Source organism: Carcharodon carcharias, chromosome 6, assembly GCF_017639515.1.
Source record: "Carcharodon carcharias isolate sCarCar2 chromosome 6, sCarCar2.pri, whole genome shotgun sequence".
NCBI classification, from domain to species: Eukaryota; Metazoa; Chordata; class Chondrichthyes; order Lamniformes; family Lamnidae; genus Carcharodon; species Carcharodon carcharias.
Window position 1 is genome coordinate 128,496,359 of NC_054472.1, and position 24,559 is coordinate 128,520,917.

A 24,559-nucleotide genomic window follows, 5' to 3' on the forward strand; every position below is an offset into this window, starting at 1 on the left:
TCTGCACAAGGAAAAGATTTTTAGGAAGACATAGATAGTGATCAGCATTTTAGAGATTAAAGAATATCATCCTCTTTTCCTCATACAAACCATGCTGTAAAATATCAAACATGAAATGTTAACATTTTTTTAACCTATTGCTTACTCCTTGAATAATTAGGGAAATCCTCAACAATTTAACCAAAATGTAAAACCTACCTTGTAAGTGTTCAGAATCCCTTTTCTAGTCCCCAATTTTAATTATAGTATAACTAAAACCTATATAAAGAATAATATCTTGGTTCTTTTTCATTAAGAAAACAATTTGGAACAATTTGGATTGTTTTATATTTTGTTTGTACCTTATTACTATTCATTCTTACAGTATTGTGTTCCTATTGTATATCTCCATGCTGAATTCTCAAAGTAACTTATGTTTCCTTACAATTTCAAGTACTCTGAGAATGTTTGCGATCTAGCTTTGCATGTCTGCATAACTTATTCTTAACACACCATCTTTAGCTGTGTAAAACAGCAAAAAGATTTACACTTTATTTGAGTTTAATATTCGTAGACAAGCATTTTTTTTTACATATTATATACAGAATATTTTGGTTTTTGTTAAAATCCTTAGGGCTGCAGCAGAAAAACTTCATTCCATGGATGATGCATTCAGGCACCAGCTTGAGACCATACAGGTATCTCAACAGGCCCAACTTCTGCAATTGGCCAGTGAAAAGCAAAAGGAAATTGAAGCAGCCAAAGAAAAGGTAACATTTTTTCTGTACACTTTAGAGAACACTTAATTACATCCCTGGAATGTTCCAAAGTGTTTCGCTATCAAAGGATTACTCTTGAGATATAGTTACTGTTTTGATCTAAATAAGTACATCAGCAAGGTCCCACAAACATCAAATGAATCAATAGCCAGAGAATATATTTTAGGTGGTGTTGGTTGAAGCAGAAACATTGGCCAGAACATCCTGTTCTGCTGTGATTTAGCATCTCATCCAAAAGGTGACATCTCTGACAATGCATCCCTCCCCCAGTATTGCACTGAAATGAGATGAAATAAAGGGCAGATTTTTCTGTTATTGTGCTTGGATGTTATTAGGTCCTCTAGGTGTAGAGAATTAGGTGAACAGGATCTCATGCTGGTAATGGAACAGATTTTTCTTTCTATCTATGAAAAAAATTTTCAAAAATGAGGCAGGTTCCAAGATACGTGTTGGGTCCACATTGCTTGGTTATAAATCCTATATGCCCAAGCGCAGTAACAGAAAAATATGCTTATGTGACTTCAAGTTTATGTTGGCATTGAACCCACAGCTTTCTGATAGAAGTAGAAATGTTACAATTGAGCCAAGATAACATTTGTAAAAAGATCTTCATTGAGTTGAACATTGATAAGCAATTGAACTTAGAAATATTTGCCTCTTGTTAAGGCTCAACTAATATATGCCAAGTATAGTTAGTCTCTAAACAGATCAAATCTCATTGACAACACTTTTATGGAGTGGACACGTTGCAAAGTGTGATGCAAAGTCCGCAGCCAGGATTTTCTGGACCCATCATGGCGGGACCTGCCACAGGAGATTCGGTAACCCAGCCAAAAGTCCATTGACTTTCAGAAGGACCTGATGATCCCAGCGGTGGGTGGGGCCAGAAAATCTCACCCCAAGGAAGGAATGTGCTTCCTCCCCATGCTCACCGAGGTCAGGCCACTGGGCGTCCACACATTACAGGACTCAAAGCATCCACCAGAACACGTGTATATGTCACCTCGCCTCTTCCCACATGACCCCAGCTCACGTGGTCAGGTGTAGTTCGGCGTTGGGCAGCAACTGATGTAACCCTAAAGGCGCACAGCCACCTTCAGAAATCTGTCGACATTCACTCCAAGGTGCTTCTGTTCCCCTAAACCTCTCAATACCCTACCATTTATTGTGTAATCTTTTGCCTAGTTAACCTTCCCCAAATATATTACCACACACTTCTCTGGATTGAACTCCATTTGCCACTTTTCTGTCCACCTGACCAGTCTTTTGATATCTTCCTGCAGTCGTCAGCTTTCTTCTTCTTTATCAATCACACAACTAACTTTGTATCGTCTACAAACTTCTTAATCATATTCTCTACATTGAAGTCCAAATCATTCATATATACCACATAAATCAAGGGACCTAGTAATGAGCTCTGTGTAACCCCACTGTAAACAGCATTCTATTCGCACAAACATCCATTGACCATTAGCCTTTGCTTCCTGCCTCTGAGCCAATTTTGGATCCAACTTGCCGCTTTGCCTTGGATCCTATGAGCTTTTACTTTGATGGCCAGCCTGCCATGTGGGTCTTGCTAAAATCATACAGACTATATCAAATTTCCATCAACCCAACTTGTTAGCTGCTCAAAAAAATTCATTCATATTAGTCAAACATGATCTTCTCTTAACAAATCCATGCTAACTGTCTTGGATTAATCTGTGTCTTTCTAAATGAAGATTTATCTTGCCCCTCAAAACCTTTTCCAGTAATTTTCCCACTGCCATGATTAGGCTGACTGAGCTGTAATTACTCGACCTATCCAATTCTCCCTTTTTGAACAATGGTACAATGTCCTGCAGTATTCTGGCATCACACCTGTAGCCCGAGAGGATTGGAAAAAGATGGCCAGAACCTCCACTACTTCTTCTCTTGCTTCCTAGGATGCATTTTGTCTGAGCCTAGGGGTTTACCTACTTTCAAAGATGTTAAATCCCTTTAATAATTTTTCTCTAACTTTTTTTATTCATTCATGGGATGTGGGCATCGCTGGCTAGAGGAGCATTTATTGCCCATCCCTAATTGCCCTTGAGAATTCTTGAACCACTACAGTCCATGTGGTGTAGGTACACCTGCGGTGTTAATTTCATCTGATATTTCACACTTCTCCTCCCTGATTGCAATGTCTGTATCAGCCCTCTCTTTTGTGAAAACAGAAACAAAGGCCTGGATTTTTGCTCCCAGGTTGGGAGTGCGGAATCGGGACATTTCCTGGCTCTGCAAAGCCTACCTGGGAGAAAGTGGCCTGGAAGGTCGGATTTTCATTCCAAGGTTGGTGGTGTTTTGCGGGAGTGGGGCCAGGTGAACCTGGAACAAGTGTAGATGATGCTGGGTACAGAGGCGGGCTGGGTAGAAGGCCTGTCTTGGTGCACCAGCACTATTGAAGTTTTTAAAAAAGACAGAAAAACATAAAACAGCCCTCCAGTCCTCACCTCTCACATCGTCTCACCCCCAACGCACTCCCCATGACCCATCCATGTTAACCCATGCCACCTCATGCCCTCCGCCCACTCCCATGGAAGCATCATATTCCCCCCCATGCCAACTTAGTGCCAACCCATGTACCCCCCACCCACCACCCTTTGTCCTTACACCGACCATACCAACTTACCCAGTATCCACCATGGGTAGACCTCAGGACCCATGCTGAGATTAAATAAAATAAAGCTTCAAGTGTCTAAAAGCTCTCATTCTTAAAAACCCATTCACTCCATTTGCATTCCTTCAACAGCATTATCCCTTGTAACATCAAGCATTTCTTTCAATTGCATAATCCTTTATTAAAAGAAGCATTGGAATTCATAGTTCCATTTCAAAGAGCCATAACCACTTGGATCTGTCAATCAAACAGTGAAATGGCAGACATCCTACTGAGATAATGGACAGTTGTGAAATCAGTCATGCAGCAATATTCAGTATTGGTAGCTCTAAGGCTTATGTCAACAGATAGCAAGCAATCATTTTTAACACTCCAGACAGCTTTTTCAAAGGGCAGGAGTTTTAAATTTTTTGTCAGCTTGACAGTTCATCATGACACTTTTGACAGTTGGTTTTGAAAGTTCCAATGAGTTTCAAATTTTCAATGAGCTTATGCATTTCTTATGCACATTCATGCCTACTGTTAGATCCCAAAAGACACCTTGCCTCTCCCAAAGGGCATTTGAACTCTCCTAAATGGTACTTGACCTCTCCCAAATGGCACCTGATCTCCCCCATAGCTGTCCCGAGACCACACCCAAAGCAGTACCTTACTTCTAAAAAGGGGACCCTGTTTATCTAAATGGATCCACAAAGTTCAGACCTGCTCCTACCAGGTCTAATTTGCGCACATCACATTTCAGACACCCTCTCACACCAAAATTAGACATGAGTGGAGGCAGCTGCCGATTTCTATGGGTAGCTGACTCCTTAAAACAACCCTGTGTGAATCCAATCTCGGTCCATTTCCAGCTCTGCAAAAAAAGTAGGTGCCATGTTCGGGGGGGGGTGGGACTTCAGGATTTTTGCCTCTTCCACTATTTTTGCTGCAACAGAGAGTCTCTCTGTCATGATGCAAATCCAAGTCAAAGTATTCAGTCAGAACTATACCAAAGGCCCCTACCTCCCAGAAATTAGTTACCCTTATGTTCTGTAATAGGCCCTGTCTTTCTTTAGTCATCCTCTGCCTTTATGTATTTTGGAAAAAGGGTTTTACTTGATTTTACTTGCCAAAATTTTAAGCCCTTTCTTTGCTTTCCTAACCTTTCATAATTTTACCCCTACACTTTTATACACTCTAGGTTTTCTGCAGTTTTGAGCCCTTGGTATCTGTCGTCTGGATCCTCTCTTTAAGTCCCTTGACATCCAGGGGCCTCTGGGGCAGGATCTCTAGGTTGGGGAGCAGGGCCCACTCACCGACGTGTAAAATGATGCAGGATGATGTCAGGTGGAACTCCTGACGTCACCCGGCCTCATTTCAATTTTCAGGTCGGTGGGGGTGCAGCCGAATCAGCTGTGCGCCCACCGACCTGTCAATGGCCTACCCCCACAACCTTTGCTGCCGACGACCCCAACTCCTTGCTTTCTGTCCTGGAACTGTCTGGTAAACATTCAGTAACTTGTCCCCTGACTGCATTATATGACCTTATTCATTAGTCTATTATCAAAGGCCTTTTTAAAAATCTAGATAAATCAATCTAGATAAATAACTGTCTGTTATCTCTTCAAAATCTATGCTGACTATTCATTATTGTACTTCTGGTTTTTAGATATTCTATTCTCCCCTAGGGGATTCCATTATTTTCCCTAGCGCTGCTGTGCACCTAATTGGTCTATAATCCCCTTGGACATGTTCAACCTCCATTCTTAAATTTAGGTGTAACATTAGTTTTCTAGTCTTCTGTCACTACACCTTTCTCTAACATACTATTAAAAATGTGGAATTGCTCTATGATCTCATCCCTAGATTTTTTTTTTAATGCATGAGGCAATCTATCCGGACCAGAGGTTTCATCCTTTTTAAGATTGATTAGTTTGTTTAATATTTCACTTGTCAACCCCAACTATGTCCTCTTCCCCCACGCCCCCCCCTTGCCAAAATGCTACCCCCTCACCCACATACCTTCTCTCCCTAGCTTGTCAGTGGCATTTAAACAAAGGGATATTTAAACTTACCAGTGTACGGCAACTAGTACTGTAAAGTCCCAGTGTCCGGAACACTCCAAATCTCCAATTTAAAGTTGGCGACTTTGGATAGTTCCGACTCAGTTTTTTTCTTTATTGTTTAATGGGATATGGGCATCAGGATTTGTTTCCCTTGATCTGAGTTCAGAGGCATGTTTCAGAGGGCAGTTAAGAGTCAACCACATTGCTGTGGGTCTAGGGTCACATGGGCCAGATCAGGTAATGATGGCAGATTTCCTTCCCTAAAGGACATTATTGAACCAGATGGATTTTTACGACAACTGGTGACGGTTTTCTTGATCACCATTACTGAGACTACCTTTATATTCCAGATTTATTAATTTAATTTAAATGCCACCAGCTGCCTTGATGAGATTTGAACACATATCCCCAGATCATTAGCCTAGAGCTCCAGCTTACTATTCCAGTGACATTACCACGAGGCCACCATCATCATGCCAACTTTTGGCAGAATAGTTACTCAGGAAATGTTAGAAAGATTAAAACCAGTTCTAACTCAGAGTAACTATATTAGTGACCCCAACTCCCCACTGGACCCCCTGACTAGCCCCCTAACCATTTGACCACACCCCCAACACCCCCCCCCTCCCCCGACTATCCCCTTACCATCCAACTACCCCCAACTACACCCTCAACCCCCACCCCGACTACCCCCACCGCCCCCAAACCCATGCTACTCCCTCACCCACTTACCTTTTCTCCCTAGCTTGTCAGTGGCATTTAAACAAAGGGATATTTAAATTTACTGGTGTACGGTAGCTAGTGCTATAAAAAGGGGAATGGCTTGACATCCCCCACATCCCCCAATGCTCCTACACTACGAAGGAAGAACTCCAGGAGCAGGTGCGCTCCACATTTTTCAGGTCACCCAGTTGGAAGTCTGAGCGAGAAATATGGAGCTCCAGTGTAAAGCAAATAAAAGGACGTATATTGAGCTGCAGTTCCTGACTCAGTAATAGTTCTAATATCTTGCTCCTGCATGTCAATCTGTGCTCTCAGCTTATCTTCTTTATTTTCCAGATTTCTTGTATTTAACTGTATACCATTTTGCCCTGCCAAACTCCCAGCAAGCAGATGCCTATAATGACTCCTGCTGCCACTCAAATTCTGAAACCAGGAGCTCAGAATGCTCTAACTGGTGAATCTTCCTGCACATGTGATCGTCCAGGCCATAAGAGGCAAGCAGCATTTCCCCCATGGCACAGGATATGCACTCCGCTGGGCTGTTCCTTACCGTGCCTTTATCTTCTAGACTATTATCTAGAAACACTTAACAGCTACTCACCAAGACTCAGTGTCTCCTGTTTCTTCACTCAGATCGCTCTGTTTTTATAAAAGACCAGAACAGCGCTTCTTCCCTCACTGCACCAAATTCCCTCAATCGCCAAATTCCCAGAGTTAAGTACTCTGTCAAAATAGTACTCCGTCAAAATAGTACTCCGTTGAGCTGAGATTGGGCTACTTCCACACCATCAGCCTTCATATATAATAGATCATCCTCCGCCAACTCCAGCGTGATGCAATTACCCAATACATCTTCTCCTCCCTTTTCAGCATTCTGAAGTGACCATTCCCTCTGCAACACCCTGTTCCGCTTCTCAGTCAATTCCAAAACCTCCCACTTTCCCATGGTGCCTTTCCATGCAAGCTCAGGAGATGCAACCCTTGAGTCTTTATATCCTGCCTTTTCACCATCCGAGGTCCCAAACACTCCTTTCAAATGATACAGTAACTTACTTCTGCTTCTTTCAATTTAATATTCTGTATTTGATGCTCACGATGTGGTCTCCTCTACACTGGGGAGATCAAACATAGAATGGGTGACCGCTTTGCTGAATACCTCTATTCAGACTGCAAGTGTGATCCCAAATTTCCTGTCGCCTGTTATTTTAATTCTCCACATTGTTCTCTCTCTGACCTTTCTGTCCGTGCCCTGCGACAGTGATCCAATGAAGTGCAACGCAAGATTGGGCACTTTACAGATCCCTGAACTTAACATTGCACTCAACAATTTTAGATCATAATCTCTGTCCCCTATTTGCTCCATTGCCTGAATTTTAGGCCTGGCGCAGGTACGCGATAGACAAGAGCAGAAGTGAATGTGAAATCGGCTCCTGCCCGCAATCGGCTCTCAACATCGATTTCATGCTGTCCAGCCAATTAATTGTCGGCCAGAATGAAACGTGCACTGAGAGGCTCGACACAGCCAGCAGGGACGGGAAAAGGGCAGGCACCAGGAGGACTAAGGCTACGGGCAGGGGGGTTTAAATGGAGCTCCCTGAAGGCTGACAGTTAGTATTCAGCAGCCTCAAGAGGTTGTTTTGGGTTTCCAGAGGTCTGGCTAATTGTTTTCAGTTATTGCGCTTCTGCAATATGTCATCCACACCAGGCAGGATGGAAATGCCCTGAGCCAGTCTGCCCCTGGCTTTTCTGATAAGTGTCTGTGGCCTCTGCTGGAGGCAGTCAGTGCCCAAAGCAACATCTTGGTGCCAGGAGACAGAAGGAGGAGGCCACCTCGCTTAATAAAGAAGGCCTGGACAGAGGTGGCAGGTCAGGTCAATGGACATGATGTCACGCGAAGGACCTGGATCCAGTGCAGCAAAAGGTTCAATGACCACTGCATTTTGCCAGGGTGAGTACTGAATCCAATTGGAACTGTGGTTAGATGTCTTTGTGGGTGACAGCACTGGTTGGTGTTCACGGATGTGAAATGCAAAGTGTAAATTGGCACATATTCCTATTCCTTGAAAGACTACATGTGATTAGACTGGATGGCTGGCATGTATGTGAGGGTGAGGTGCAGCACCTGAACCTGCAGCTTTGGCGGGGAGGCTGGTATGTTCTGGATGTAAAGGGGGATTAATGAAAGCATTTTTGTCCTTACAGGAGAGGAGGAGTGGCAATGTGCAGGAGCAAGGACAGATGGTTGGTGGTGTCCCAAATCTTATGCTCTTAAGTCAGGTGGAGGAGCAAGTACTGGATATGACGTGCAAACGTGGAGCCAGTTCCACTGGTCAGGGAGAGGTAGGGGTCTAGGAGGAGGGTAAGAGTCTAGTGGACAGGGAAGAGATTGATGGACGGTATGAGAGATGTAGGGCAGTGGTTGTAAGACTGACATGTGAAATCCAATAATCCCTGTTGCTTGTCCATTCAGAAGTCTTTGCTCAGCCAGATGTCCATTCTGAGAAGAAACTAGACTACATGCACTATGATTTTGTAATGTTGTTTGAGACTGACGTTTTTTCTTCCTCCCTCAGACGGAACATCCTCACAATCCAAGAAAGACCCCAAGGGCCTCAGGGGATCCTTGACTTCCAAGGTTGACTAGCAGCCAGATGCACTCATGTCATATCCTTCCTCTGCACCACACACCAGCACGGATACAGGCAGGTCGGTGGGCATATGCGTTTTGGAATAGATGGTAGTGCACACTGGTGAAGGCACATCAATCTCTCCTGAGGAGCTGGCAGAGGCAGAGTGTGCCCAGGACATCGGCAGCCGGATGATGGCTGGAGTCCAGGACGATGCTGAGTCCGAGGCAGATGATGAGCCTCTGGAGTCGTCTATTAGGCGGCAGAGGCTGGATGTCCAGCAGGATGTGCGTGAAGATCTGGCAGAGATCCCCGAGAGTCTGCATGCCATGACCTGAGTTGTAGGAGTCCATGCAGAGTGTGAGCACTAGAGCACCAGAGCTCTGAGTGCATAGCTTCCTCCAATGAGTGGCGACTCTTATGGAGAAGCAGCTCCAGAAACTCAGTCAGAGATTTCTGTGTTGTCTTCAGATCTGCGAGCCCACACACTGGCAATGACCTCAGCAGGTGTGAGTAGCCAGCCATCCAAGTGTGCTGGTGCAATGAGCAACCTTGGCACCTGAGAGTGACACAGGATGTATTCATCATGGTAGCTTCCTGGATACTTGGCACAAACCTGCAGTATTCACCCTTGTGATCACACACAATCTGGACATTTCGAGAGTGGAAGCACTTTCTATTGACAAAGGCACCCAGCTTCCCCGCTGGTGCCTTTACAGACACATGCATGCAGTCAATGGCTGCCTGAATTCAGGAAAATCCTGCAATTGCAGTGAAGCCTCTTGCTCGCTTGGCCTGACTGGCCCCATCAGTCATAAAGTGAATGAAGGTGTTGGCCCTTCAGAAAAGCGCATCTGTGACCAACTTGATGCAGCTGTGGCCAGTGGATTTTGAAATTCCACAAAGATCCCCCACTGATCTCTGATATGGGCCTGAGGCATAAAAGTTCAGAGCCACTGGCATAGGGTGGCCTCCTACACAGTTGGAGGTTATTTCGGGGCCAATCATCTCGCAAATAGAGGTGACTGTCTTTGCAGAGGTGGAGCCTTCTTTGGCACTGAACCTCTGACGTGTCCAGGTAGCATGATCACTGCCTTTACACACTACCTGCTGGGCAGTAACACCTACTCAGGACCTTTCTGTCTCTCAAATCCTGCTGGCCCTCCACTCCTTCTGGCTGCGCCTCTCAGTCCATAGGACAGACTCTGGGATGGTGCCTGTGGGCAACTGGCCTCCTGTCCTTTCTGGCCCTCACCTCTTTTGAGGAGGTCTCTCCAACTGAGTACACAAACCCCATGTTTATCCAGACAGTTGCATGGGTTTCTGCACTGAGGGGTCTTTCTGCAGATCGCCTCTGCAAACGTTTAGCAATCAGAGAATTATCCAAATCACCTCCAAAAAAAAATGCCAGAAACAATCTCTAAACCAACTCGCAGCAAAATCCTAGCTCTTCAACTTACCAACATCTTCTGGATGTAGAATGAATGAAAAAACATGAAGGCGTACTTGCGCACAGGCCATTCAAAATCGCGGTGAATTAGTCTTTTAATGGTCTTAAACTGTCGGTGAGTGCACTTCCAACTTCCATGCGCAACTGTCGACCGAAATATCGTGAGGTGACGCAATGACATCGGATGCCCTCCTGACGTCATTGCATCCCATTTTGCGAACATTCGTGTCTACCGTGCACCCGCTCAGTGAACTTAAAATTCTGGCCCATGTTTCTTTGCTAGTTTGTTTTTTTTTCTCTATTCTCTGTTGTTGCCTTCACTTTGTGTTCAAACGACAGGCTATCCTGCCATTCGCACCTGCTCTAGATACACCTTTTGTTTCTTTGCTTGTCCCATTACCACTTTCCCTGGCCTTGCAAATTAGTAACATTTGTCATTTAATCTCTCCTGCCCTACATTCTATTGCTGACCTTCGCTTTTGATCTTCTTCTCCACCAGCAGCCCCGCCACCTTCACTTGTTTAAAACCTATTACATTTCCAATTTCCCCCAGTTCTGATGAAAGTTCACAGACATGAAATGTTAACTTTGTTTCTGCCTCCACAGATGCTACCTGACTTGCCAAGTATTTCTATCATTGTCCGTTTTTATTATAGCATCATTTAAAGTATTTTGCACACATTGTGAGCAAGAAAACATCTCTTGAACTGTCTGTGCATGTATAGTTAGGCTGGTAATCTGTTAAGTAATCATTAGCAAACAATATGATATGTGTTTAAATCCAATCATTCATACACTTGTTTCTTTGCTGTTTTATTATTTTGGGTACACTTATTATGCAACTTGCTACTATATATTCTTCATGTTCAAAAACAAGTTCAAAAACTTGTATATCAACCGCTGCAAGATAAAATGTAATCATACATTAAATCCTTTAGGTCTATGAAGTGGAAGAAGAAATGCGTCAGCTTCTCCGAGAGACAGCAAATGGCAAAAAAACCATGGAGGAAAAAATACGGAAGCTGACCAGTGCCCTCAATGACATCAAACAAGAATTGTGAGAATACAACAAACAAGCATCTAATAATAATAAAATCCATTCCACTTATCAAGACGCTTAAAATTAAATTAATTTCCTTGAATTTAAGTCAGTTTAATAAATTCCTGCTGACTGGAAAATGACGAACATATCTATTTAAATGCCTGGAGAGTGGGTCTCCTTCTGCCTATGGTGTGGTGTGATGAGTACAGACTAGTGGCAGCCCAAACTCAATCTTTGATTTGTGCTGGTTATTGTCAGCCAATGGAGACATTACAGTTAACTTTGCTGTCTCTTGGTAAGAGGGTGAACACGTTGGGCAAGAGTCCCTACAATGCAAGCCTTCCCACTTGTGCTTTCTGTACACAGTGACTCCTGCTTGGAATGTTCTCATGTATGGGTATCACTGGACTTGGTAGGGATGCCGAGCAACTGAATAGTATGCAGGCATTATAACAGCCATATAGCTGAAGCATCAGAAGATTTCTCTGTGTGGAACTATATAAGAGCGTGAATGATGTCTATAGGGTAAGAAAAGAGTAAAATTAACTAAAATCAATGGGATAGTTTAATTGCTTAATTGCTTTTTTTCTTTGAGTTTTTTTTATTCATTCACGGGATGTGGGCTTCGCTAGCTGGGCCAGCATTTATTGCCCATCCCTAGTTGCCCTTGAGAAGATGGTGAACTGCTGCAGTCCATGTGTAGGTACACCCACTTTACTCCACCAAGATCACAATTTCTTTGTGTTATGGATATACTTATATTCTAAGTTTATTGTATGGTCTTAATGCTGGTTAGAGCTTTGTATACCCTGTAACAGCTTAATTTGGAAACAAAGAACTTTCCATCCAAATTAAATTTTTTGATTCACACAGTTAGATTCTTATTCAGTTTTAGTGTAAACAATTAAACCATCCACTGTATCAGCTCAGTGGAAAACAGTGTTACACACTATGATACTGAAATATATGAAGGTGAAAGATTTCTGATTCTATCCCTGGAGGGGAAAATTGATTTAAGTTTCCGCCTACATGAGAAGGTATAAAAGGAGACGAGAATAAAAAACATAAATAAAATATATGTGCCACACTATGGTGTTGTTACATAACATAAACAGCTTTCGGGATTTATATCAATATATAAATCTGCTTTGTTTTTCCTGAGGGTTAATTTAACATTCATAAATGCATTTGTAATCACATCAAATGTGTTAAACTTTATTTATTTAAAAGGTGTAAAAATAATAGTTTGTACTTACCTTAATAAAATGTTTTTCAATTACTTTTATGTATTGTTGATTTGTTCCTACATTTATACATGTATAATGTAATTTTGAAGTGATTAACATTCTACTTATAGAAGCCTTACAATTGCAGATTGAATTTTTCATTTCATTCTATGTAAAATTAACATTCTGTCATCTAATTGAGGCAAATAATATGTCATGCCAAGCTGGCATGGGAACATTACAATTATTTTTAAAACTTGTATGCATGGAATTGCAAGTTGGCCAAACTACTGGAAGTTTCTAACTGTGTGTTACAATGAACCTGCCAAGACCACATTCTTACGGAATGTCACACTTGCCATTGTCAGGACTTACCCAAAAATAGCAAGGACAATAAGACCTCAAACCTTTTGTCTCCAAGACTACCAGGTAATAAAGGAGAACTAACCAAAACTGATTATGCACATGGGAAGTACTAAAGACCCCTATCTGCCTCTATTGTATGCCGATGGCTATTAACCATGGACAGTGGAATATCCTTCATTTAAATGAATAGACTATCAATTGCTTTCCATCGTGTATCAATGACCGGTCATCACATGACTAAAACTTTGACTTTTGAAAGCTTTTCATTATAAGCCCTGCTTGCTTTTAGGCATTAGAAGGAACATCACTGCTGAATACAGGCTATAAAATCTAGCCTTCTCCCAATGACATTTTTGAAGCCTCCTTGAAAGCCTGTTTCTGAAAGATTCCAAGTTTGCCTGGAAAAGGGAAACTTGTCCTCTAGTTACAAGTATTACACAGCAAGTACTGTAGACAGCCTTGGTATCTCTTATTCCAAAGAAACTCCACAAAATCCTATCTTCAGTCTCTTGACTCTAGACTTGTCTGAACTTCAGCCCTCGAGTGGAAAAGCCCCTCTCACTGGACTCTTATGAACACATGAATTGTTAACTATTCTGTTTCATTTTAATATTCATAGAAGTGAAATTCCTTTCTTTTGCTGTATCTTTCTTGTGTGTACCTGGTGTATGTGAAGTAGTGATAAACCTTTAAAGGAAATGTGTGTGTGAATAAATAATGCGCTTGGTTTAAAAATTCCTGAAAGTCTGCTGCTCGTGACTTTATAAAAACTGACCACAAAAAATCAGGTGATTTGGGAACAGTCAGCCTTATCTAAATTAAACCACAATGGTTACCAACAGAAGGATAGAAGAATTCAGGGTTTCAGTCTGTCCCCCTCCCCAGTCTATAACATGTGCTTTTAAATATTTATTTTATTGCAACTTCACTACTGTGTAGTCTCCCCCACCCCCATGTCATATCTGCATTAGAACATAAGAAATAAGAGCAAGATTAGACCATTCAAACCTTCCAGCCTGCTCCACCATTCAATAAGATCTACCTCAACTCCACCTTCCTGCATTATCTCCATATCCCTAATTCCCTTACTAAAAAATCAATTAATCGCTGTCTTGAATATATTCAATGGCTATGCATCCATGACTCTGGTGTAGAGAATTCCAAAGATTTGCAACCTTTTGAATGAAGAATTTCCTCCTTATCTCAGTTCCAAATGGTCAATCCATCATTCTGAGACTCCAATCCCTAGTTCTAGACTCCCCAACCAGGGGAAAACCTCCTTCCAGTATCTACATTTTTAAGTTTCTCAAGAATTTTATGTTCAGTGAAGATTCAGGGATTTTCCATGCCTTGCTGGCATTGGGCATGTTCGGTGGCGTGAGTGGACAATATGGAGAGAAGGCCAAAGATCAGTTTCACGATGTTGTGAAACCAGTTTGTGATCGCCTCTTGAGCTCATCGATGGCGGGCCGCATTCCCTGTCATCAGACATCAGGAACCTCATTGTAATACATCGATATAACATAAGGCCAGCCCAACAGATTCATCCCCCCCGCCGGATCTTCTGCCCACGTCAGCGGAAAAACATGCCAGTGCAGAACACGTCTTGACAAGTGTGACGTGCAGAATTCAGGACTTACCGCAAGGGCCTTGCTCTCGTCACGGACATCCGAGGAGCAGAAGATGCTGGAGCCCAACAGCATCAGGATCCTGGAGAAACATCCATGGCATCCTGGGTGGATTCCATTGGACATGGCTCTGCTGCGAAGCAGCTCACAAAAATTGGGAAGTCATTGTTGATGCTCACAAAGGATGATGGTCGAAGGGGTGAGAGAGGAAGATCTAGGAACAACTAGGAGAGGAAGAGGTCAGGGGTTGAGGTTGGGGGGAAGGAGGGGGGAGTAGGGAGAAAATGGCAACTGGGGAGGTATGTATTAAGGGGGGTGGAAGGTGTAAGGGAAGAAGTCCAGGGGGAGGAAGAAATGCAGAGAAGGGAGGGAATCTGGAGGCAGGAAGGAGGCGAAGAGGGGAGGGAGTACAGAGGTGGAAAGGAGTGCAGGGAGGAGATGGAGTAAGGGTGGCAGAAGAAGTAAGGGTGTAGGAAGGGGGAAGGAGTAAGGCTGGAATAAGAGTAAGGCTGAAGGAAAGAATCAGGAGGGAGGGAGGATTAAGGGAAGAGGTAAAAGTGTGAGGGAATCGGGGTGGGAGGACGAAGGGTGGGAAGCGGTTATGGGGGTGGGGAGGGGACTGGAGGGGGAGAGGGGGGTTCCAGGGAGGAAGGGGGATGATGGGTCCATGACTGCCTCCTGGGAGGCAAACTGAGGGGGGGGGGGGGGGCGTGGTATGAGGGAATGGTGAGAATGATCAAGGGCAGAGTGAGGCAGTTGGGTGGGAGGATGAGGGTTCTACAGTAGCAGTAGAAGGATCAATGAGGGTGGTTGGTGGAGACTTGGAGGCAGACACGGACTCTGGGGGTGAGAAGGAGGAGGTCATGGAGATGAATGTAGATGGGGGTGGGATTTTTGGGAAGGAAGGAAATGTGTATGTTTAACTGGACATCCCTGAAGGAAAAGGGTTGTGTCTGGTAGATCATGGAGGTGAAAGGTGATGCCGGTGATGGGGGGTGGTCAACTGTGATGGGGGAAAGGAAATGGATGACTAGGGGAGAGGAAAAGAGAAGGGAGCTGTCAAAAAAGCAAATCCATACCATGCTGTCCAAATTGAAAGTGAAAAGACAGTCGTGGTGGGTGAGATCAGGTGTTGCATGGGAGTGTGATCATTGAGTGGGCGGAGATGCAGGTCAGCTCAGATGGACAACTAAAAGCGAACCCCGGCAGGCAGTATTCAGGACATTGAGGTAAGTATGATATGTGAAGGATCCGCATGCATGGGAGAGTGCTTGCGCGAGACTCCGAAAGGCCCTGCCACAAACACACACGTCTCCCTGCAGAATCACTCATTAGCCAATTGCTCCTCCCAATTGACAGAGGACAAGGTTGAGGGAGTCACAGGCAAAGGGGGCTCAAAGGGAGAGGGCAGCCTCTGACATTCCTGAGTGGAAAAGCCAGGGGGGGTCCAGCTGCCACTCCTCTTCCCTTTGGGTGTTTGGGGGTCCTGGCCTGACTCCCCTTCCCTCTCGCGTTGCCACTGAGGAACTCACCTATGGCTACAGCAATGGGGTTCAGATCTGCACACATCCCTGCGTTCTGCTGAACCAGGGTCTCCATGGCTTCCGCCATACTCCATACACGCACTTGTGGGCATCACTTCATCAGAGAACGGGCGATCACACTCCTCCAACTCGCTGAGGGTGTCGGTCGTTTGGCAGAGCTGCCTGTGAACTGAAGTGGAGATAATTAGTGTATGACAGCAGAGTCAAAAGCAGGAGGGAGAGCACTCACATTTACATTGAGAGGGGGATGATGTGGTGCAGAATCTTTACGAGGGTGTTCGCCGTCGACTTCACCATCACCACAGGCCCAGTCCATGTCCTCACCAGTCAGTGCGATGGCATGCTCCTCAAAGTGAGTGAGGGGCCTAATCTGGGCCAATCCACTCCCAGGTCTGAGAGCTCTTCCTGCTGATGTGAACAGTCTTCTCCTGCAGATGGAGAAGTGTCAGCAGGACACATGGGACTGTGTGGAATGTTTGTGTGGCGAGCGGAACCATGGACAGGATGAGGATGTGAGCTCAAGAGAATATGAGCCTGTTGGAGATATGAGGGTGTGTGTGAGAGTTAGAGGTGTTGTCCCTTTAGGTGTGAGATCCCTGTGGGCATGTGATGCATTTGAGAGTGATGAGGAGAGTGAGTTCCCCTGGCAGAACCATTCCTCCTGTAGCAGCACTGGGTGGCTGTCCTCTTTTGTGCAGCATTGGCACTGACCACCGCTGCCACTGCCTCCCATGCTGGATTAGTGATGTTGCTGCCCATCCTGTGGCCAGAGCGGGGGTAGAGGACATCAGAGCGAGCCTCCATTGCATCCAAAAGGTGCTTGAGGGACGTGTCATTGAACCTGGGGGCTGCAGTCTTTTTGCCATTCAGGGACGTGTCTTCTTTGCAGCAGTCATGGGCTGGAAGCACTGAGAGGTGTGCATGTGCCTGGACTTTAAATATGGCGCCCAGCGCGATGATGTTGCGAGGTGATGGCGTGGCGGGCGAATGAAAGCCCACCTGCCATGGAAACAGCATGTTTCCTGGGAATGCATTATTAATGCAGCAGGTTTGGGACGACATGGCGTGAAAAGCCACCATTGCGGCCGGCAGGTAAAGCATCGCCTGCTTACTGCAAATCCTTAGTGCAAATCTCGGATGATCCCGCCGTCCATTATCTCTCATTCTTTTAAACTCAAGGGAATATAGGCTTAGTCCACACAATCTCTCCTCTTAATTCCCTCATCCCAGGAATCAGTCCATTGAAATTTGATTACATTCCTTCCTTAGGTAATGAGGCTAAACCTTGTACACAATAATCCAGGTGTGGTCTCACCAAAGCCCTATATAGGGTGGAATTTAATGCCCCACCCTAGGCCACCCCGAGGCAAGTTTAGAGGCAGGGGAGGGCTGTTTGATCAGGAGGGAGGGTGCAGGGCGGGAACCTCCCTGCCCCAACCCTCCACCCCACCCCCTGGAGCCCTACCAATTAAGTCCAGGGTGCGAAGACTCAAGGATAGCCTTCACATGCAAATGTCAGTTGAGGCCCCTAAGTGGGCAGTTAACACCCATTTAAGGACCTCATATGCAGGGGTGTGCCATGTGGAGAGACCAACAAGCAAACCTTTGATGCAGCCTAAAGGAGGGGGTGGGCAGCAGGGCTCTCATTCAAAGACGCTCTGTGCTCTATCAAGGGACTCGGCATTGGGAAGGTGGGGCGGGGAGAACCATCCCCTTTGCCTTTTCCTCTGACTCCCTGCCCTCCTCCCGCCTTCACCAGCAAACCCTCCCTGTGACCCTCATCTCAGTCTCACTGACCTTTCTGCAATGATCCAATCTTGATCGCAGGTGAAGGCCCAACGGTATTATCAGCAGCAGCCACCAGGTCTGGGGAGCTGTCAGCCTCTTATTGGCTTCAAGGATTTTGGGGCGGGATTTCTGTCCTACTGGGTATTTTCCTGGAATTAAATGACTCTTGTGGAGCCATAATTTCCATCAGCAGGATTCCCATTGCCAATTAGGGACATAATTCTCTTGGGAATCCCGGAGATCGGGTCAGCAGAGGTGCCATCAGTTTTGGCCACAGACATTGGGCAACCTGCCATCCTCATTAAATTCTGCCCATGATTGCATTAAGACTTCTTTATTCTGAGACTCCAACCCCTCTTTAATAAAGACTATAACAGGCAATTTGCATTCCTAATTACTTGCTATGCCTGCATGTTAACTTTCTGAGATTCATGTACAGATCTCTCTCAATATTAACATTTCCCAGTCTCTCTCCATTTAGAAAATATTCTGTTTTTCTGTTACTTTCCTTCCAAGATATATAAGTTCACATCGTTCAACATCATACCACATCTACCATGTTCTATGAACATACAAACAAGAAGCAGGAGTAAGCCATTCGGCGCCCCCCCCCCCCCAAGCCTGCTCTGCCATTTACTAAGATCATGGCTGATCTGATAGTAACCTCAAATTTGCATCCTGCCTACCCCCGATAAATTATCACCCCCTTGCTTACCAAGTATTTATTCACCTCTGCCTTAAAAATATTTAAAGACTCTGCTTCCAGCACCTTTTCACAAAGACTCACGACTCTCAGAGAAAAAATTTCGCCTCATCTCCATTTTAAATGGGTGACCCCTTATTTTTAAATAGTGATCCCTAGTTCTAGATTCTTCCATTTGAGGAAACATCCTCTCCACATCCACCCTGTTAAGAACCCTCAGGATCTTATATGTTTCAATCAAGTTGCCTTTTACTCTTTTAAACTCCAGCAGATACAAGCTTAATCTGTCCAATCTTTCCTCATATGACAACCCGCCCTTTCCAGGTATTAGTCTGGTAAACCTTCTCTGAACTGCTTCCAACACATTTACATCCTTCCTTAAATAAGGTGACCAATACTGTACACAGTACTCCAGATGTGGTCTCACCAATGCCCTGTATAACTGAAACATAACCTCCCTACTTTTGTATTCAATTCCCCTCGCAATAAATTCAATGGGCTTTTCTAATTACTCGCTGTACCTGCATACTAGCCTTTTGCGATTCATGCACTAAGACACACAGATCCCTCTGCATCTCAGAGCTCTATAATCTCTCACAATTTAAATAATATGCTCTTTTATTCTTCCTGCCAAAATGGACAACTTCACATTTTCCCAAATTATACTCCATTTGTCAGATCTTTGCCCACTCACTTAACTTACCTATGGCCAGGATTTTCCATGCCCATCAGCGTCGGGTGTGTTCAGTGGCATGAGCAGACAATATGGGGCAATCAGTTTCACAACTTCATGAACCCAGTTTGCAATCGTCCACTCACACCGCTGATGACGGACGCATTTCCCACCATCAGATGTCAGGAACATCATTGTAATACAACTGTATATCATTATTAGGCCAGCCTACCATAATCATCCCCCCAACTCCGGCTGGAGTGCCCACCCACTTCAGTGGAAAAACATACTGACGTGTTTCACAACAGCACATAAGCGACGTGCACCTGGTGGGCTGCACTTCACCGGAATTCAAGGTTTGTTTACCTACCTTGCTTCGGTCAGCACTCGCAGTCATTAGCGCCAGGCTTCACAGACAGCACCAAATCACTTTTAGGGGGGGCTCATGGCAGGTCTCTACCTACAAGATCTGTGGCTGGCTTTTCAATGGCTGCAGAGTTAGGACTTCCTTGGTGAAGGGGGAAAAGCAGCCTCAAGCAAGGGAAGAGGCTGCAGGACGAGGGCTGTACTAGGGAAGGAGGGTATCCCAGGATGTGTGTGAGGGCACATGTTGATTTGCACAAGTGGCCTCCAGTGGGCTGAGGATGCAGTCTCCAGAGGAGATGAGGCCAGATAGACATATGAGGGTGTGTGTGAGAATGGGTGGTGATGTCCCTTGAGCTGGCAGTGAGTGAGATGCCAGTGAATGTGCGATGGGCTTGAGTATGTGAGTTTAGAGTGATTAGATGGTTGCCATACCCTGGCTGCATGGATGTGATCATTCATCTGCATTACATGGCCAACTAGTTCTGTACAGCATTGGCCTTGATCACCACTGCCACCACCCCTCAAGCCCACCCTGCAGACAAAGCAGGGGTAGAGGACATCGTGGCAGGCCCCCATGGCGTCTGAAAGGCGTTCCAGTGGTGCATCACTAAAACCAGGGGGCTGTAGTCTTTTTGCCTTTCATGGACATCTTCCCTGCAGTAGTCATGGGCTGGAAGCACTGAGATGTGTGCGCGCGACTGGACTTTAAATATGGCGCCCGGCATGATGAAGCAGCGAGGTGATGGAAACAGTGTGTTTCCAGGGAATGGATAACTATTGCAGTGGGTTTGGGATGATGTGGTGTGAAAACCCACCAATGCAGCTGGAAACGTCGTTTTACTCAACTACTACAGCAGTTGGTGCAAATCTGGGATGGTTCCGCTCATGCCTCCTTTTGTCCTCTTCACAACTTACTTTCCTACGTATCTTCTGTCATCAGCAAATTTTGCAACCATTCCATCCACTCCTTCATCCAAGTCATATATATAAATTTTAAACAGTTGAGGTCCCAGCACTAATCCCTGTGGCACACAATTTGTTACATCTTGCCAACCTGAAAAAGACCTATTTATGTCTACTCTCTACTTCCTGTTGTTGACCACTCACTTTGTAAATTCTTTTGCATCCTCCTCAATCTTGATTTCCCACCAAACTTTGTATTGTCAGCAAACTCGGTCCCCTTATCTCAGTCTTTGAAATAGGATGTTAATAGCTGAGGCCCAAGCAATGATTCTTGCGGTGAACCGCTAGTTACAGCCTGCCAACTTGAAAGTGATCACATCTAGATTCCCTTTCCTCTTATCCCTTTGTAACTGTATGAAATTTACTATTTTGACATTTTCTTCTGTGATTCATCATCTTCAATTAGTCACTTAAATTTAGACCTTGCAAATTAATTCTTAAAAATTGCTGTTTGTTTTGCAAGTTTTTTTCACAATTTTGTTGTAAGATTTTCCTATTGGTTCTCTGGCCTTAAAGTACTTTATATATTTATCTTTACTTCTCCTTTTACATCCCCATGTTTCACTTTTTTAAACCACAGATTCCACCAAAAGGTGGATCAATATCCATCTTTTTGTAATGGTGATGCAATTAAGTCAGATTTCATTAACCCAGCTTCTGATTTGTTGAAAACTGGAACATATAAACTTGTCATTGCTTGTACTGCAACATAAAGGTTGTTATGATGTTGATTCATTCCTGATATTCTATCAGGAAAAATATGGCAAGTCTGATGTCTAGGACAAAAGTTTGGTGTCTTTACTCCTCTTCACTCCGATTAAATGTTCAAAGGGGATTAGATACATGAAGGGTTAAAGTGTATGCATGGGCATTATACAAATTGTACAATGCCTTTTCAGGGACAACTTACTTTGATATGCAAATATCTCATGCTACACTGTATGTCCTCTATGCAGTTTGCAGCTCGAGGTATTTTTCTACACTGTCATGCCTAACTAAGAACTGATCAAGTGAAGCAACAAGTTTTTGTTTGTTGGCTCTTCTAATATCTACAGCTTTTTTGATGTATCTTCATAGAAGTCAGTTACATGAAGGTGTCATCTTTCCTGCAAACATTTACACGTTGTGTTTCTTACGTACTTGCTTTAAAGAACTTTCCAAATCAATTTCCTAGTCATCAAAATAATTATGTGCTCTCCTCCACAGACACACAGAAAAAATATCCATTGCTTGAGGGGTGGGCTTTTCATCTTTAAAAATATTGTAGGAAAGTCATGCACTAACTTTAAATCCCAAACACAACTACTATATGAAGAAAAAATGTAATTAAAGATTGACCATCATGGGAAAATGGATTCACAATCATTGTATTTAACACGTTAGCTGGAGGTTCTCAGACAAACTTCCCCACTTAAACAATAAAAAGAAAAATAAATCAAAATTTAATTTTTGTCTAGGATTCAATACGATGCCTAAATTGCTATGTTTGAAATTATCCTACATAAACCAATTTAACATTGACTCGGCTACATTAAACTATGGCATCTTCTTAGCTGACCAAATATATCTGGGACAAACAGGAAGCAAAGATGTGTACTGCAAGTATTTTATCTAACTATATCCACCACACTGCAGTTAAATTTTATAACAATGATTTCAGTAATATCTATACAAAATTCAGCATGTTGAACATATGTTTAATTGAACATTCAATGAAAGTGCCTGCTCCTCCTCCAAGTGATGCAGTGATGGATATTTTCGAAGTTAAGTATAATGTTTCCCTGTCTCAGCCAGTATCACCGTTTTTTTTTATTTTATAATGAGGGTATCTTACCTTGTGATTACACAAACTGTCCACTTGGTTCCCACAAACCTTTGAAAATTCTGTCCAATATTTTTGCGACTGCCATTTTCTCCCTTCAACCAAAATGTAAGAGATTAAATATTTCACAATAATACTTTCAGTAAAGATTTAACTTGCATTCAGAAAATTCAGTAATTTGTGTGTTGGCACCAGATAAAATCATGGGCAGAATGTTGCACTTGTCGGGTGGCCGCGCATCGAACCCGAACGAGCATAAAATGACACGCAATGATGTCGGGCGAGCGTCCCAATGTCATCGCACACTCGCAAGATATTTCCGTCAGATGGCGCACGTGGGAGTCGGCAGCTCGCCCACCGACAATTAACAGGCCTATTAAGGCCATTAAAGTTCTAATTAAATGAACTTTTTCACTGCCCGTCCAACCTTAGGGTTGACCAGAAGGGGAAAAGGCCAAGCGACCTTTGGATTTTTTGCAAAACCTCATCCACGGGCAGGATGAGGTTTTGATCAGAGATTTGAAAAAAAAAATTCAAACTAATTTCTAACATGTCCTTGCTCATGTAACAGAGTCACATGGCATGAGGGGACATGTTATTAACATTCTTTAATTCTTTATTTTTCATTTTCAAAATCCTCCAGCTCCCTGAGGCAGCTCTGAGACTCGGGGAGCTTATAAAGTTTGCATCCCCCCATGCATGCACATACTTCCGCACTCACACTCCTCCTGACCCCACACAGGCAGCGCTGCAGCACGCATTTCACGCTAGCTGGCTGTTAATTGGCCAGGAAGCATGAAATTACGGTCGGAGCCCGATCGCAGGCGGCAGCCGGCTTCCCGATGGCTCCATTGCAGAATTGGGAGCCGAAAGGCAGAAGAAAAATTCCACTGCGCAGCTGAGGATCCACAAGATCCCATGGAGGTCCATTGTGAATTCCCACTGAGTGCAGAGTCCAAGGATTTAGCAGGGTGTGTAAAAAATTCAGTTCTAAGCCAAGACTAGTTTAAAAAAGCTTCAGTGCTCTAAAAACGTCAGAGCCGCCAGTTTCCGAAAGCACCTTGGACAGACTGGGTTCAGAATCGGTGCCATACTACATGGCACCTGAGCTCACTGTAAGGGGAAAAAAAGAAGTGAAAGGTTTAAAAACCTCACCCCAAGCCAGGAATCAATTGTAAAACACCTGAAAATTCTCCGTTGTTACAGGGAAGGCCCCAAATCATTGATTTAACAAATCGCTACAAAAACCTAAAACCCAAAGAGGTCAGGATCGCCATCGCCATGGGAGCCCGTCAAAGTGCAACAAGCACAGGAAGGCTATTTGGAAAAATGGTTACCAAAGTGCCATCTTTAAAACCTGCACAGCATTTAGAGATGTACTCAGGTGAAATGTACTCACCTGAACCTTAAACCAACCATGGACAACAAATCAACATTACCAGACCAATTTGGACTGATCCAAAGGTCAGCCCAAACACAAACTTGTGGACTTTGGTGGAGAAGATTCTTAAGATACGTGACAGCTTCAGGATTAGATAAAAAGACAGAAGCTGGACAAGTGAATGCATTACTTTATTCAGTAGGTCCAATAGCCAGTGGTATTATTGCAAGGCAAGGAATAAATGAATCGTCTGATAAATTTGATGAAGTTTTTAAATCATTCAATACATATTTTAATCTATGAAACAACAAAATTTCAGAGAGAGCAAAATTCAACAAATGAGTCCAACAGCTTGGAGAACCTGTAAACTGTTTTATAAATAATTTATACAGATTGGCTGAAGGTTGTGACTACAGTGACCTTAAGTCAGAGCTCATAAGGGACAAAACTGTTGTCAAAGTGACTGACGATGCCCTTTCAGACATATGACAGGACAAAAAAGATTTTACTCTAGAATAGTCTATAAAATATCAGACAGTCTGAAATCCTCCAACAACACCAATCCATCTTACATGGAGAAAGCAATCCATGGTACAGAGCTAGCCCAACTGTCCAGCTGTTAAGGCAACAAGGGGCAGAGAGACTCCAAGCCAAGGAAGGCAATACCTAAGCTGAAGCAGAAGAAGGTGGGCGACCTTATCAGTGCTGTTGAGCCAAATAACCTCACAGACGAAAGCAATGTCCAGCAATCTTCGTGCAGTGTTTCAACTACAGCTGTTGGACACTTTGAAAAGCTACATAAAGCTAAGACAC

At 44.0% G+C, this 24,559-nt stretch overlaps 1 protein-coding gene across 7 annotated transcripts in view; it reads left to right on the forward strand.

The window, feature by feature from the left end:
* lrrcc1 (leucine rich repeat and coiled-coil centrosomal protein 1) overlaps window positions 1–12,565 on the forward strand; it is a 231,029-nt gene extending 218,464 nt beyond the window's left edge. For 6 of the 7 annotated variants that reach the window (XM_041189511.1, XM_041189512.1, XM_041189513.1 and 3 more), the window contains 2 exons: window positions 614–749; window positions 11,183–12,565. In XM_041189511.1, coding sequence (XP_041045445.1) covers window positions 614–749; window positions 11,183–11,305 — 259 coding nt within the window. In that variant the 3' untranslated portion in view covers window positions 11,306–12,565. Of the gene's footprint in view, window positions 1–613; window positions 750–11,182 lie in introns of those variants that run through there. The other variant, XR_005943299.1, reaches the window with a different exon arrangement.
* The last annotated feature ends 11,994 nt before the right edge of the window (window positions 12,566–24,559 follow it).